Source organism: Capsicum annuum, chromosome 12 (genome assembly GCF_002878395.1).
Source record: "Capsicum annuum cultivar UCD-10X-F1 chromosome 12, UCD10Xv1.1, whole genome shotgun sequence".
NCBI lineage: Eukaryota > Viridiplantae > Streptophyta > Magnoliopsida > Solanales > Solanaceae > Capsicum > Capsicum annuum.
In genome coordinates this window covers 42993550-43011446 of record NC_061122.1, presented here as the reverse complement: position 1 = coordinate 43011446, position 17897 = coordinate 42993550, and the positions used below count along the sequence as shown (strand labels likewise).

Genomic DNA, 17897 nt, shown 5'->3' with positions numbered 1-17897 from the left:
AGCAAAACTTTAGAGATTACAGAAGAACACGTGCAAATAATGTACAACGTGTTGATGACTTTGAATCTGGGAATAATAATATGCAGTAGCTTGGAGATGGTAGAAGGTCTCATATCACTAATAACTATAACAATGAAGCTCTTGGAATTGCTAGAAATGGTATGCCAAACCTCTCCTCGTTGCAGCCTATGCCAACCTTCACACCTAATCAATATCAGCACCTGATAAAATTAATTGACAAAGATGTTGCATCAAAGGACATGGCTACTAACATGGCAGGTACTTCTCATAGAAATCACTCTATACTACATACATTCAATGCTTGTTTCTCTATAGGTACTGATACAATTCCCTGGATTATGGACATTGGATCTACGAATCACATGGTATCAAACTTGAATTCACTACTACATTCTATTTCAATCCCTCCTAATTCCAGTTTTGTTCACTTACCAAATGGTCGAACCACCACAGTTTCTCACACTGGTTCTATTGTTATTTTTTACAACAGTGAACTACAAGATGTCTTATACATACCTCATTTTGCCTACAACCTTTTGTCTATCTCTAAACTTATAAAAGAACTGAATTATTGTGTTTCTTTTTATCCATCCTTCTATTTGTTCCAGGACCTTTGCACTGGCAAGGTGAGGGGGATTGTAAGAAAGAAGGAGGACTTTGCATGCTCCCATCCACCACTAAGAAGCCAACACCTGTCAAAGCTCTTCATTCTTCTAGTTCTACCTTTGATTCATACCTTTACATCTGGCATATGAGGCTCGGTCATGCACCCATTGTTGTACTTCACAAGATTGATCTCCTGAAATCATGTAAACAACATAAAGATTTTAGTTCTTGTCCTGTATTCCCTCTTGCAAGACAAACTAGATTTCCTTTTCCTTCTAGTGTTAAAAAATCTATTTCTCCTTTTGAATTACTGCACATGGATGTTTGGGGACCATATAAACAATGCACTTATAATGGTCATCGGTTCTTTCTCACTAGTGTAGATGACTATTCTAGAATGACATGGGTTTACTTGATGAGATTCAAAAGTGAAGTCATTACTTTTATTACCTCTTTTTTGGATTTAGTCAAAACATAATTCTCAGCCACTGTTAAAATAATCAGATCAGATAATGGCCTTGAATTTTTTAACAACCAGTGTGACTCTTTTTTTTCATCTTCTGGCATTATCTACCAAAGTACCTGTGTGCATACTCTTAGCAAAATAGAGTTGCTGAAAGAAAGAAGAGCCATCTCCTTGAGATGGCCAGAGCCCTTAGGTTTCAGGCTCATGTACCACTTAAATTTTGGGGAGACTGTGTACTCATAGTAACCTTTTTGATTAATAGACTACCTTCCTCAGTTTTGTCAGGGAAATCACCTTATAAAATCTTTTACAACCATTCTCCTAACCTGAAACACTTAAGAGTATTTGGTTGTCTATGTTATGCCACTACACCTCTTAATTCTGATAAATTTTCTCCTAGATCAATTCACTCTATTTTTATGGGATATTCAGACACACAAAAGGGCTATAGGTTGTATAACATTGCTACTGGGTCTTTTTTTGTGAATAGATATGTCTCCTTCAGAGAAGCTGTATTTTCTTTTAAATATCCAAGACATACTTTTCTAGAAACTATACCAAACCAATCTTGTTCCACATTTCCTATAGCACCACAACCTTTTCCTCATCCAGCAGTTGACATATTTCCCTCTGTTACACCTTCTACTTCTAGCTCTTCTTCATCAAGTTTTTCAGCTGCTTCTAGATCTTCTTTTTCTTCTGATACTTCAGATCCTCCAGTTGCACCCTTAGTTCCTATTCCTGTCTCTTAGCCTACTAGAAGGTCATCAAAATTAACTAACCTCCTATATGGCATACTGATTATGTTACTTCTTCCACTACTCTTCACCCCATCTCCAGTTCCTTATCTTATTCTTTTATCTCACATCCTTACAAATCCTAAATTATTGCCTTCTCAGCTTCTATTTCTGAACCCTTCTCTTTTGAACAAGTTGCTCAGGACAGTAATTGGATTCAAGTTATGAACCAAGAAATTCAAGCTTTGAATGACAATCACACCTGGGATATTTTTGACCTACTTTCAGGAAAGACTCTCATTGGTTGTAGGTGGGTTTATAAGGTGAAATAAAAGGCTGATGGTAGTGTTAAAGATACAAGGCTAGGTTGGTTGCTAAGGGGTTTACCCATCAAGAAGGACTTTATTATCATGACACTTTTTCCCCTGTTGTCAAGATGGTGACTGTTAGGTGTGTTGTCTCTCTGGCTGCTCAATATAATTAGTCTATTCTTTAATTAGATGTGTATAATGCATTCCTCTAGGGTGATTTATTTGAGGAGGTTTACATGAATCTTCCACCTGGTTTTAGCAGCCTGGGAGAGCATAAGGTTTGCAGGCTGCTAAAGTCCTTATATGGACTAAAACAAGCTAGCAGACAATAGAAACTGAAGCTTACCACTGCTCTCACAACTGCAGGCTTTATACAAAGCAAACAAAACTATTCTCTCTTTACCAAAATAGATGATAATGGGGATATTGCTATTATACTGGTATATGTGGATGACTTATTGATAACTGGAAGCAATAAAGGCTTAATTCAGGAAGCTGAGAACATTTTGCATCATAATTTCAAAATAAAATATCTAGGTGAACTACGGTATTTCCTTGGCATTGAGTTTGCACTATCACGCAGGGGAATACTAATAAATCAAAGAAGGTACGTACTGGAACTCATATCAGAGTGTGGCCTAGCTGGAGGAAAGATAAATAACACACCTCTTGAGCAAAACCAGAAACTTATAAGTCTTGAATATGACAGTCTAGTCAAGCAACAGATGACACTGAATTGGAAGATAGAAGAATTTACCAGAGACTAATAGGAAGGTTATTATATCTAGCCATGACAAGGCCAGATATTTCATTTGCAGTACAACACTTGATCCAATTTATGCATGCTCCCAAGAAGTCACATTATGAAGCAACACTTCATGTGGTAAGATACATTAAAAGACGACTAGGATTGGAAATATTGATGAGCAGCAAAGGATCAAGGAAGATAGCAACATTCTGTGATGCTGACTGAGCATCATGCCTACTGTCCAAGAAGTCAGTTACAGGCTTTGGGATCAAGTTTGGTGGTTCATTGATATCATAGAAGTCTAAAAAACAAAGTATCGTCTCAAGGAGCTTAGCAGAAGCAGAATATAGGAACATGGCAACAGCTATGGTAGAGTTGGTTTGGCTATAAGGTCTATTACGGGAATTAAGAGCACAAATTGAGTTACCTATGGAGCTATATTGTGACAATAAGGCAGCTTTACAAATTGCTTTCAATCCTATATATCATGAAAGGACAAAACATATAGAGATTGATTATCATTTTATTAGAGAAAAAATTCAAGAAGGCTTGGTCAAGACTGAGTATATAGCAAGCAAAGAACAATTAGCGGATATCTTTACGAAAGTTTTGGGGAAACAGCTTCACAATGACATGTTGTTCAAGTTAGGACTGGTTGATGTTTTCCAGCACCCAACTTGAGGGGAGTGTAAAGATTAGTGTGATTGGTGAATTGTAGTACTAGTTAAGGTGACTTGTACATAGTAATACTTGCATTAGATATTTGTACTCAAATAGTAAATGTGATTAGTTAGTGATAGGTGGTTATGCTAATTAATGATGTAGTTAGATATTTGTACATATACTCCAACCACAGACTAATGAGAGTAAGTCGGCTACTTTCAACTCACTGCTTCACTGTTCTCTCTCTTCCTTCTCAGTAAATTCCTCTTTCCCAATTGCTCCTTCTTAGCTAAAAGTTGGCTTTCAATAGAATAAGGCAACCATCACCAAACATGTTAGAATCTATCCATGGAAAAGAATAGCTTAAGGATTAGACAGATTCATTCTTATTATGTGAAGCTACAGTAGTTAGAAATCATGTCACTGCCTCAGCAGACAAGTTGGATGGTAAAGAAAATTTTCAATTCTAGGAGCTTGTTGGGAAGCATGAGTGTCAAAATCATGGTAAGAAGTCGATGATTAGACAAATATATTTACAATAACTAGGGATTTACCTAAAGTAGCATGGAAGAATCTACTAAATCAAAGTCTAGCCAGGCCAAAAATAATTTTTATTTTGTGGCTGCACATACAAAATAAGCAACTAACAGTGGATAGGTTGAGCAAATGGGGAATATAGGTAGAGAAAAAGTGTTTCCTATGCAAGATGGTAGATGAAACTAGAGATTATCTCTTTAATAACTGTGAGTTTACTAGACAACTCTGGTAGAAATTACTTGATTGGATCCAGGGGCAATGAGCTAGTAATCTCAAGTAGGATGAAACGGTGGAGTTGATTATCAAAGCTAGCAAGGGCAAGTCTAAGCAAGTCAGATGCCTGAAGATGATCTACACAGAACTTATACCCTCCATCTGATTGGAAAGAAACTCATGGATTTTTGTGTAACAGGAGAGGTCTTGGGAAGTAATAACTAGAGAAGTTGTCTGCACTTGTTATGTTAGAGTAGATGTAGGAATAGCTCAGTATTTACAACATTTTCAATTCCTATAGGATTGATGAGGGCATGTATTAGTTAGGAGCCTGTTACTCCTAAGAGTGTTAGTGATGAGCCTGTTTAAGTATTGGCATATAGCAGACTATTGGTCATGCTAGGTTTGTAATTATCAACTTGGTAATTAATAAAATCTTGCTAGCTACCAAAATGTAAAAACAAATACAGTACAGCTGGTTACAACCATCCAAGCAAGCTGTTAAGTTGTTATGAGTTCTCATTTAAATATTGCTATCAAAGCTTGTACCTATTTAAATATTCAAATAGACCAATACTCTATTAAATCTGCGTATTAAGTACCTCATGACTAATCAGCAAAAACAAATCAAAAACATAGATTTCACACGCAGTAGCAAAATTTAATCATTAAAAGAAACAGCCATGCTTTTGACCATATACTGGTCCTATTTGGGCATGATTTGAATATTTGAAATCAAACTCATATAAGGTTGAAGGTTTATTTGAATAAATAATTTAAATTTTTTAAGTTGTATTTTTTTCTCACAAACATAAAAGCTCTATAAGTTAGTGAAAATTATCAAAAAAGTTTCATTCTTATAAAATCTTACCAAATAAATAAATCATAAACTCTAACACACATTGATTGATCGAGTATCTCCATGTTCCTTTTGTAAATAAGTTTTAGGATTACAAATTTTTAAATACACATAGTTATAAAGGCCTAATCAACAATAGCAATTTCTAGCTATCTTTATTATAATTCTTTTACATGGTACGAACAATTTGTTCACGTTAAACGTGAGTTTTTTTGACAAAATTTAAAATGATGAAACATTCTTACAAATATAATTTATAAATTAAGTTTTACAATAGTAGTTTCTAGCTCTTTATTATATATCTTTTACATGGTACGAGCAATCTATTCATGTTAAACATGAGATTCTTTTGACAAAATTCAAAATGATGAAACATTCTTTACAAATATGTTTATAAATTAAATTTTACAATAGTAGTTCTAGATATCATAATTATAATTCTTTTACATGGTACAAATAATCTATTCACGTTAAACATCAGATTTTTTTGACAAAATTTAAAGTCAGAAAACATTCTTTACAAATATAATTTATAGAGTGACTTTTACGTTTTAGAAAAAATTAAAATTCTAAATCATGATCCCATATTACGGTCAAAGTACCTACTTAATCCCCCCAAAAAGAAGACATTCGAGAAAGATAAAAAAGGGGAAAAAAATATTTTAGGGAGTGATGGCCCCTTGCTGCCGTCCCCGCACTGTGCACCGCCCATCCCATGCGTTTCTCGTTTTTCCTTTCTTTGGGATTGGTTGTGCATTTGTGCAACAATTCTTTCATTAATTATTTGTTGATTGTCTTCTATAGTTTACAGGTTTAATATGAGTTTTAAGGGGAATTTAAAATATGAAAAAGTAATTTTATAAAGAAGTTAATATCGTTTATATATTAAAAAATAATTTCAATATCATAGATAAAGTGATTTTTCAAGAAAGAAACATTTTATATGACAATATCATCAGTCATATGCATTGCTTATGATCATTATCATTAATCTCTACTAACACAATCATCATTGAAAAGTTATTTTTCAGAAGCTAATAAGTAGTTTTTCACTAGTAAGTGTTCAACAGTTAATGGTCAAATACAAACTGTTTCTTATCATATTTTCTCAAAAAAAAATTTTACAAAATAAGTTGATTTTAGAAGTTTAATCAAACATGCTATTAATGAGTGTACATTTCATTTGAATGATTAAGATTTGTAATAATATCTTACCATCATTTAGATGTTTATTCAAATATTTCTATCAAGATATTAATTAGCTCATCAATTTCATTCATTCACCGTTTCCGTTATCATGCACTATTATCAACTACAACCATCGTTGCCTATCACCCAAAACAACCATCCTCAGCCATAGCCATTATTTACACTCATCACCACTCATAACTATTGCCACAACAACCACCAATCACCATCAATAATCATCACCATTAGTCATTACTATATACCGTCAAATCAACATAATCATTCACCCCATTAGCCATCACATTAAGGATTTCATTAATATTTACGTTTGCATGTATATTAAATTTAGTAAAGTATTTAAGTATGTCGTTGGGATAAGCTTATAAAGTAACTTATCAACTGCATTATCTTAGCACTTGACAATATTTTAGTAGTAGAAGACAACAATCACATCTATTAATAGAAGGCAAGGCTAATTCTTTTAGTTTCTATCAAGCCGTAGTAGTGTACTTATATCCCGGGTCATCTGGCGTTATCCCTCATTTTCATATATATGTCCATTTATTTCAACTGAAATTGAAAATTGATCAAATGAAAATGTCAAATGGAAGAATTGCAGCTTGATAGCTTGCAATCAAGGAGAAGAAGAAGAAGATAGTCAGAAACTGAATTTTCATTATTCTCACCTGAAGATTACAGTTATGATCTATTTATAGACTTGAGTTAAGATGAGCTAAGAATGAGCTAAAAAGTGAATCATGTATCCAGCTCATTGACAACTAATTGTATCTAACTAATCATTGTATAACAACCTCTAACAACCTTCAATAACCTCTACAGTTGACTCAACTATTGACTAACTAACTACTCCTATCAATATTACACACCAATGGAACAGGTAGTCGTGTATGTTGCCATGTATGTAGTAGTTTAAAACACACCCCCTCAAGCTGCAGGGTGCAGAATGTTTAGCATACCAAGCTTGCCAAGTAAATGAGTATATTGGCAAGGCTTAGGCCTTTGGTAAGCAGGTCAGCAAGTTGATCACTAGAGTGAACATAGAGAGCCTTAATTAAGCCATCTTTGATCTTGTCCCTAATGAAATGACAGTCAATATCAATGTGTTTGGTTCTCTCATGAAACATAAGGTTGTTCGCCAACTGAATGGTTGAATTATTGTCACTGAAGACTGAAATAGGAAGGGTGACATAAACCCTGAGGTCTTGAAATAAACAAACCAGCCAAGTGAGCTCTGCAACTGTTGAAGCCATGCTTCTGTACTCGGCTTCAGCAGAACTCCTAGAAATAGTGTGATGTTTTTTCATTTCCACGTTATTAGAGATTCGCCAAAGTGAATGGCATAACCAGTAACTGATCTTCTGGTGTTGGGGAAAACAGCCCAATCTGAGTCACATCAACAAGTTAGAGAAGTAGCAGTCTTAGCCTTGAACCAGATACCTTGACCAACAAAACCTTAAAGGTATTTGACCACCCTATTAGCTGCTTCTTAGTGGGATTTCTTGGGGTGTTACATGAATTGGCTGAGAGTTTGCACAGCAAAATTAATGTCTGGCCTTGTAATAGTAGCATACATAAGTTTCCCAACAAGTCTTTGGTAAGATGAAATTTCAGATAGCAACTCATTATCTTGTGCACCTGTGGTATGATCATACTCAATAGATGTTAACTTGGCATTAAATTCTAGAGGGGTGATAGCTAGTTTAGAACCACTAAGCCCTGTATCAACAATCAACTCAAGAATGTACTTCCTTTGGTTCAATATGATAACTTTAATACCTAAAAAATACTTGAGATCACCCAAGTCTTTCATTTTGAACTATTGATGCAACTTGATTTTGGTTGCACTGATCAATGATGCACTGCTCCTAGTAATTAGAAAATTATCAACATATACAAGCACTATAACAGTGTCATTACCTTGATGTAGAGTGAATAGGGAATAGTCATGTACACTTTGGGTAAAACCATCATCAAGTAAGGCATGAGTGAGCTTTAGATTCCATTGCCTGGAGTCCTGCTTAAGTCCATACAAGGATTTGATCAATTTACACACCTTCTTCTTCCCCTATATTCTAAATCCTTCTGGCATCTCTATGTAGAATTCCTCCTCAAGATACCCTTGGATAAATGTATTATACACATCCATTTGATAAAGATTCCAACCTTGAGACACAGCTACTACGATCAGACATCTGACTATGACCATCTTAGCCACTGGTGAGAAGGTTTCATGATAATCTAACCCCTTATGTTAACTATATCCTTTGGCCACTAACCTTACCTTGAACCTCTCCACTTCACCATTTACAAGATATTTGATTTTGTATATGCACTTGGAACCAATAGTATTCTTCTCTTTAGGTAAATCAACAATGATCCATGTGTTGTTAGCTTTCAGTGCTTGAATTTTTGACTTCATAGCTTCCACCCACCTTTCATTTTGTACAGCTTATTTAAAGTACCGAGGCTTAGTCAAAGTTGTGAATTTGGTTAAATAGCACCGATAAATAAGACTTAGATTTTTCTAAGACAAGTTGTTAGATAACGGATGCTTGCATCTCTGGTTTTTGGAAGTGTCAACATAATCATGTATCCATACTGGTGGTTTGCTTTTTCTTGTTGGTCTACTGGAAGAAGGTTGAGGCAGGAAAGGTTCATCTTGGAATGTGTCTTCATGATTGGTGCCAGTTGAAGCTGCACCAGGTACTGCAACATCAGTAATGCCATTCTCCTCAATTGGAGCATCTTCAGTGACACTCCCAATAGATGTCTCGAGAAATATTTCATCATCTGTAGAGACCAAGAAGTCAGTGATAACTTTTTCAGATAAGGAAATTTGTGTATGTTGTGCTGGGGAGGAAGCAAAAGAAAATATATCTTCATTAAACATTATATCTCTACTAACTAATAGTCTCTTTGAGGTAAAATCCAACAGCAAATATCCCTTCTGAGACTTTGAATATCCCACCAATACTGCAGGTTTGGCTCTTTCTGTGAATTTATCACCTCTTGGTAAGATAGTCACATAGCATAAGCATCCAAATACCCTGATATGAGACAACTTTAGATCCTTGGAAAACATCAACTGAAATGGGCTCTTACCACTCAGAATAAAAGATGGAAACCTGTTCATTATATATACTGCTGCTTTTACACATAGTCCCCAATATTTAATGGGCAAGTGAGACTGAAACTTGAGGGCTCTGGCCATGTTTAATATGTTTTTGTTCTTCCTCCCCATAACTCTATTCTATTGGAGAGTGTGAGGATAGTTGGTCTGATGCAGAATGCCCAGGGACTGGAACAATGTCTTATATTGAGAGTTGATAAATTCAGTTCCATTATCAGATATGTGGTTTTCACTATTATTCCAAAATGAGTTTTAATCATGGACATAAATATTTTAATGGCCACTATGGCCTCAGACTTTAACTGCAATAGGTGCACCCAAGTGTATCTACTATGGTCATCTACCATAGTCAAGAAATAGTATTTGTTGTTAAAAGTAGAAGTTTTATATGGATCCCATAAATCCATGTGTACAAGTTCAAAACAAGTGGAACATCTAGTAGTACTTGTAGGAAATGACAATCTTGTCTGTTTAGCTAGAGGACACACAGTACATTTATTCAACATATTTACATCACTAGGATTCTTCAGAATGTCTAAACATTTGAGAACCTGAGAAGCAGGGTGTCCAAGTTTTTGGTGCCATAAACTGCAACTGGAAGTTGAGACATCTATAATGAATTTGTAGGTTTTTTATCCTGAGTGATTAGTATTTCATGTCTATCCACCTTTAAGAACATACAGTCCACCCTCTTGTCTACCAATCCCCTCCACCTTGCCATTAAAGAGGTCCTGAAAGATATAAAAATCAAGATAAAAAGGATACAAAGCATGAAAGTTCCTTGGTTATCTTAGCAACAGACAACAAATTAAGTTTTAAGTCTGGAACAAGTAGGACATCTTTGATCACATCATCTGCAAAAATATAGGCTTCTCCAGTGTGTGAGATTGTCACTTTATCACCTGTTGGGAGGTGCAACTTGTCCAAATGTTTAGTGTCTAATTTGGTACTACTTTTGAATAAGTGTCTATATGCAGACACATAATGTGTAGCCCCTGAGTCTACAATCCAACTGTCAGGATAGGCTTTGGACAAAAAATAAGTAGTAATACCTGTCATATTGACTTGTTTCATATCTTTGGTATCTTTGCTCAACATGATCATAATCTGAGTGTACTCCTCCTCAATGAATGTGAGGCTTGTCCAGTAGTGTATGAGTCCCTTCATGACTAGAACTAGTAGTATTAACATGACTAGCTATCATAGTTGAAGCCTGAGAAAATTTGTTACCAGTGTTGACAAAATTGTTACCATAATTATTACTGCCAGTGTTCTATGACCTGAAGTTAGAGTTGTATCCTTGTTTATTCCTGTTCTTCCAGTCATTTGGATACCCTACCAACTTGTAATAAGTTTTCTTGGTATGACCTAAGATATGGCAATAATCATATTTTCTGCCTTTATAGTTAGTGTTGTTTTGTCCAAAACCATAATTTTGATTCACTTGCATAGCAAGTGGTTCTGATCTGTCATTCACAGTCATCATACAAGTTGAATATTGGATTTCAACCTTTATAAGTATGGCATAAGCTTGATTAAGAGTAGGAGTTACTCCTTTGAGCAGTATCTTTCTTCTAGCTTGATCATAGGACTCATTTAGGCCACTTAAAAACTGTAAGAGTCTAAGTTGACACATATGATCTGAGTACTCTCTAGACTTAGGGCAATCACAACTAGGATTTAGCACTAGTACATCATACTCACTCTATAAACTCTTTAATTTGGTAAAATAAGCTGAGATTGAATCTGTACCTTGAGAGTGCATATTAATTTCATGATGCAATTATTATATATGCATACGATTTACCTTGTCATATCTTTTCTTCAAATCTTCCCAAAATGCACAAGCATTTATGGCATAAATAATTCCAGATAACAGACTTTCACTCACAGTGTTCATGATCTAGAAAAGCACAATTGTATTATATGTTTCCTACTACTCATGTAGCTCCTTTCTATACGACTCTTTGTTGCGGTTCCAGTGACAAATCCAAATTTTCTCTTCCCTGAGAGCAATACATATCCATAAACTATAATTTTCTGAACTAGTTAACTTGATTGGAATAAGTATGGAACTGGAACTATCAGAAGCACCAATGAAAAGTGGATCACTTTGATCTACTTTAGGAGCCATGATTGATAGTATGTAACTGCAAGGTAGATCTAAATTGTGAAGAAAAAAAAGCTAAAAATAGAGATCGAAAATGCACTAAGATAGAGATCTCAAGTTGCGCAGAGAACTTGGTGAAATATGATCGAAAACACACTTAGTGTTAAGCCCATAGCCATATAAAACTTCTACTTTTGACAACAAATACTATTTCTTGACTATGGTAGATGACCATGGTAGATACACTTAGGTACACCTGTTGTGGTTAAAGTCTGAGGCCATACTGGTCATTAAAACATTCATTTCCATGATTAAAACTCAATTTGGAATAATGGTGAAAACCATCAGATCTGACAATGTAACTGAATTTATCAACTCTCAATGTAAGACATTGTTCCAGTCCCTAGGCACTCTGCATCAGACCAGTTGTCCTCACACTCCTCAATAGAATAGAGTTGTAGAGAGAAAGCACAGACACATATTAAACATAGCCAGAGCCCTCAAGTTTCAGTCTCACTTGCCCATTAAATATTGGGGACTATGTGTAAAAGCTGCAGTATATGTAATAAATAGGTTGCCATCTTCTGTTCTGAATGGTAATAGCCTATTTCAGTTGATGTTTTCCAAGGATCCTAAGTTGTCTCATCTCAGGGTATTTGGATGCTTGTGTTATGTGACTATCTTACTAAGAGGTAATAAATTCACAGAAAGGGCCAAATCTACAGGATTGGTGGGATATTCAGAGCCTCAAAAGGGATATTTATTGCTGGATTTTACCTCAAAGAGACTATTAGTTAGTAGAGATGTAGTGTTTTATGAAGATACATTTCCTTTTGCTTCTTCACCAGCATAACATACACAAGCTTACTCATCTTAAAAAGTTATCACTGACTTCTTGGTCCCTATAGATGATGAAATATTTCCTGAAATATCTACTGAGAGTGTCACTGAAGATGCTCCAATTAAGGAGAATGGCATTATTGCTGCTGCAGTACCTACCTGGTGCAGCTTCACCTGGCACCAATTATGCAGACACATTCCAAGATGAACCTTCCCTGCCTCAACCTTCTTCCAGTAGACCAGCAAGAATAAGTAAACCACCAGTATAGATGCATGATTATGTTGACACTTCCAGAAACCAGAGATGCAAGCATCCATTAGGAAACAGCTTGTCTTATAAAAATCTAAGTCCTACTTATCAGTGTTATTTAACCAAATTCACAACTTTGACTGAGCCTCAGCACTTTAAACAAGCTGTACAAGATGAAAGGTAAGTGGAAGCTATAAAGTCATAAATTCAAGCATTAGAAGCTAACAACACATGGATTATTATTGATTTACCTAAAAGGAAGAATACTGTTGGTTCTAAGTGGATATACAAAATCAAATATCTTGTAAATGGTGAAATTGAGAGGTTCAAGGCAAGGTTAGTGGCCAAAGAATATAGTCAATAGGAGGAGTTACCCAAAGTGTATATGACTATTCCCTGTTCACTCTACATCAAGGTAATGACACTGTTATAGTGCTCGTATATGTTAATAATTTGCTAATTATTGGGAGTAGTGCATCATTGATCAACGCCACCAAAATCAAGTTGCATCAATAATTCAAAATGAAAGACTTGGGAGATCTCAAGTATTTTTTGGGTATTAAAGTTTTAAGATCAGCATCAGGGATCATATTGAACCAAAGAAAGTACATTCTTGAGTTGATTGCTGACACAGGGCTTAGTGGTTCTAAACCAGCTATCACCCCTCTAGAATCTAATGCCAAGTTAACATCTATTGAGTATGATCATGCCACAGGTGCACAAGATGATGAGTTGCTATCTGACATTTCATCTTACCAAAGACTTATTGGGAAACTTATGTATGCCACTATTACAAGGCCAGACATTACTTTTTTTGTGCAAACTCTCAGCCAATTCATGCAACACCCTAAGAAATCCCACTGGGAAGAAGCTACTAGGGTTCTCAGATATCTTAAAGGTTTTGTTGGACAAGGTATCTGGTTCAAGGCTAAGCCTGATGCTTCTTTAACTTGCTGGTGTGACTCAAATTGGGCTACTTACCCCAACACCAGAAGATCAGTTACTGGTTATACCATTCACTTTGGTGAATCTCTAATATCATAGAAATAAAAAAAATAGGACATGGTTTCCAGGAGTTCTACTGAAGCTGAGTACAGAAGCATGGCTTTAACAATTACAGAGCTCACTTGGCTGGTTGGTTTGTTTTAAGACCTCAAGGTTCATGTTACCCTTCCTGTTTTAGTCTTCGGTGACAGTAATGCAGCCATTCAGTTGGCCAACAACCTTATGTTTCATGAGAGAACAAAACATATCGAGATTGACTATCATTTTATCAGGGACAAGATCAAAGATGACTTAATTAAGGCTCTCTATGTTCACTCTAGTGATCAACTTGATGACCTACTTACCAAGGGCCTGAGCCTTGCTCAACATAATCATTTACTTGGCAATCTTGGTGTGCTAAACATTATGCACCCTGCAGCTTGAGGGGGAGTGTTTTAAAGTACTACATACATGGAAACATACACGACTACCTATTCCATTGGGTGTAATATTGATAGGAGTAGTTAGTTAGTTAGTTAGTCAATAGCTAAGTCAGCTGTAGAGGTTGTTGAAGGTTGTTAGAGATTGTTATGCAATGATTAGTTAGTTACAATGAGCTGTCAATGAACTGGATACATGATTCACTTCTTCGCTCATTATTAGCTCATCTTAACTCAAGTCTATAAATAGACTCATAACTGTAATCTTCAAGTGAGAATAATAAAAATTTAGCTTCTAACTATCTTCTTCTTCCCCTTGATTGCAATTTATCAAGCTACAATTCTCCCATTTCATATGGTATCAGAGCCAGGCCCACCCAGTTCATTATTTTTTATGTTGGGCCCTCCGTCTTATATTATACATGCTCCAGATGTCCAGCCCTGGGGTACGAGAAGGTGTTGGAGTCCCACATCGGTGGGTTAAAGGATCTTTGATCTCCTTATATGGTCTTGGGAAATCTTTCCCTTATGAGCTAGCTTTTGAGGTTGAGTTAGGCCCAAGGTCTATTTCTTTATCATGGCATCTTATGTATTCCACATCAGAAAAAGGATGGATAATTGGTCTCCTTATATGGATTTGGGTAATCCTCCCCTCATGAGCTAGCTTTGAGGTTGAGTTAGGCCCAAGATCCATTCTTTACATGGTATCAAAGTCAAGCCCATCCCAAATATTTGTTCACCGATGTTGGGCCCCCATATTATATTATCCACGCTCTAATTAACGAGGCCCAAAAAGGGATGAGTAATAATCTTTGTTCACCGATATTGGGCCCCCTTCTTATATTATCCACGCTCCAGTCAATGAAGCCTGGGCGTGCGGGGGAGTATTAAGTATCCCACATCAGAAAAAGGATGGGTAATTGGTCTCTGATAAAGAAATGGACCTTGGGCCTAACTCAACCTCAAAAGCTAGCTCATGGGAGGAGGATTGCCCAAGACCATATGAGGAGACTAAGGACCTTTTAACCCACAGATGTGGGACTCCAACACCTCCCCTCCCCCTCCCTCCATATGCCCAGGACTAGATATCTAGAGCATGGATAATATAAGATGAGGGGCCTATCATCGAAAATAATGAAATGGGTGGGACTGGCTCTGATACCATAATTAAGAAATGGACCTTGGGCCTAACTCAACCTCAAAAGCTAGCTCATGAGGGGAGGGTTTCCCAAGACCATATAAGGAGACCAAGTACCCTTTAACCCACCAATGTGGGATATGATAAAGAAATACACCTTGGGCCTAACTCAACCTCAAAAGCTAGCTCATGAGGGGAGGATTGCCTATGACCATATAAGGAGACCAAGGACCCTTTAACCCACTGATGTGGGACTCCAACACCCCCTGCACGCCTTGGGCTGGACATCTAGAGCATGGACAATATAAGATGGGAGGGCTAATATTGGAAACAATAAATTGGGTGGGCCTGGCTCTGATACCATGTCAAATGAAAGAATTGCAACTTGATAGCTTGCAATCAAGGAGAAGAAAAAGATAGTCATAAATTGAATTTTCATTATTATCACCTGAAGATTACAGTTATAAGTCTATTTATAGACTTGAGTTAAGATGAGCTAAGAATAAGCTAAGAAGTGAATCATGTATCCAGCTCATTGACAGCTCATTGTAACTAATAGAAATATCAATGCCAATGTGAGTGGCCTATTTGGGAACAATAACAATAATGGGAAAATTGCAGCTAAAACCATTCAGACTTGTGGTTTACAAAATATATAAGAATAGCTAATGTATACTTTGTATATATGCTATACATACATATATATTCTTAGATACTACGTGCATATACAATCGAAGTGTATTGATAGTGTACTTATATCCAGGGGTTATCCGGTGTTATCCCTCATTTTCATATATATATGTCCATTTATTTCTACTGAAATTGAAAATTGAGCAAATGAAATATCGATGCCAATGTGAGTGGCCTATTTAGGAACAACAACAATATTGGGAAAATTACAGCTAAAACCATTTAGACTTGTGGTTTACAAAATACATAAGAATAGCTAATGTATACTTTGTATATATGCTATACATACATAGACATTCTTAGACACTACGTGCATATACAATCGAATCATATTGATAGTGTACTTATATCCAGGGGTAATCTGGTGTTATCCCTTATTTTCATATATATGTCCATTTATTTCTACTGAAATTGAAAATTGATCAAATGAAATATCGATGCCAATGTGAGTGGCCTATTTGGGAACAACAACAATAATGAGAAAATTACAGCTAAAACTATTCAGACTTGTGGTTTACAAAACGTATAAGAATAGCTATTGTATACTTTGTATATATGCTATACTTGCATATACATTCTTAGACGTTACATGCATATACAATCAAAGCATATTAATAGTGTATACTTTGGCCATGTTATACTAGTTTTGATCGTCGGTTGGCCTTAAGGTTCGTCAGCCACCCTCCACCGGAGGTTGGCCAACAAGCTCATGTCACGAATGTTGCATGCCCTATCATTGAATGTACATATGCAGCCACGTTACAATCGGAAGTGGCAAAAAGGGTTGTTATTCCTGTTAAACCATTGACGTATTTGTATATAGAACCAAGAGTAGTTTGGGATGAGGAGAAAGTATCTCAGATAATTGTTAATGAAGATCTGGAATATGCAGTAGTAGGGAAGTTCTCATATGGATGACCTGATATTCAAGATCTGAAGAAGCTAATACCCAAACAATGCGAACTCAAAGGAGATGTAAATATTGGATTATTATGTAATAGATACGTGTTGATAAGAGCAGCAAGAATGGAGGATTACGTCAACCTCTTATCAAAACCTATTTTGCACATAGCACATAGGAATTGGAACTATCCTATGCGAACTTTAAAGTGGGATCCGTTGTTTGATCCACAAGAGGAGACGTCGATAGCAATTGTATGGATATCCCTGCCAGCTCTTCCACCCAATTTTTTTGGAAAAAAAAAAATCATTAGCAGCAGCAGTTGGCAAGCCCTTACAAATTGATATGGCTACTAGTAATAAGACCAGGCCCAGTTGTGCAAGGGTGAAAGTGGAGGTGGATTTATTATTTGATCTCCCAAAGCGAGTAAATATTGGTATAAGGAAGAAGACGGGGGATATTGTAGCAAAGTGGATAATGATTAAGTATGATTATCTTCCAAAGTACCGCAAAAATTGCAAGTTGCAAGGACATAAAGAGAAAAATTGTTTTATCATTCATCCAGAGCTATACCTGAAGGATGATAAACAAGAAAACCCTAAAGAAGAGACAAATCTTAAAAAGGAGAAGATAGCAAAGGAAAATAAAACTTTGGAAGACGAGGGCAAAAACAAAGATAAACAGCAAGATACTAGTTTTCAAAAATAGAGACGATGAAATGGAGGAGGTAGAAGAGAAGGTAGAGGTGGTGCTCAGCATAAAGGGGGTATGGTACAAAGGTGGAGTCATAGAGAGAACATACACAGGTGGAGGCTATTAACACAATGAATAAGTTTGATGTCCTTACAAAGGATATTACTGATGTGTAAGTCAAGGGTGCAGCAAATCAAGACAATGTTGTACAACAGAAAGATAGCAGTACTCAAGCAGTAACAAAGGGAACACCAAACATACATGATAATAGGTCTACTATGAAATGGGTTGAAAAGACATTTGAGGTAGCCAAGAAAAAAGGAGAATAGCTCTCAAATGATACTTAAGCAG

General features: G+C 36.1%; 1 protein-coding gene and 1 long non-coding RNA gene across 2 annotated transcripts; one reads left to right on the top strand and one right to left on the bottom strand.

The window, feature by feature from the left end:
* Positions 1-246: 246 nt before the first annotated feature.
* On the bottom strand, positions 247-4616 carry LOC124889382. The gene is made up of 2 exons (XR_007048341.1): positions 4329-4616; positions 247-820 (listed from the first exon to the last, which is right to left on the bottom strand). It is a non-coding gene; the product is annotated as an uncharacterized LOC124889382 (long non-coding RNA).
* An 8606-nt stretch (positions 4617-13222) lies between these two features.
* On the top strand, positions 13223-17197 carry LOC124889597 (uncharacterized mitochondrial protein AtMg00810-like). The gene is made up of 3 exons (XM_047401558.1): positions 13223-13724; positions 16707-16854; positions 16954-17197. Exons 1-3 carry the CDS (start codon positions 13223-13225, stop codon positions 17195-17197), a joined length of 894 nt encoding a protein of 297 aa, XP_047257514.1.
* The last annotated feature ends 700 nt before the right edge of the window (positions 17198-17897 follow it).

Excerpts from the sequence above, each read along its gene's own strand:
- LOC124889597 (XM_047401558.1), top strand. The coding sequence starts at position 13,223 with ATGAAAGACTTGGGAGATCTCAAGTATTTTTTGGGTATTAAAGTTTTA. Across the intron at positions 13,725-16,706 it reads TGGTTATACCATTCACTTTG|CCACGTTACAATCGGAAGTG; the intron begins GTGAATCTCTAA and ends GTACATATGCAG. Across the intron at positions 16,855-16,953 it reads GAATATGCAGTAGTAGGGAA|ATACGTGTTGATAAGAGCAG; the intron begins GTTCTCATATGG and ends ATTATGTAATAG.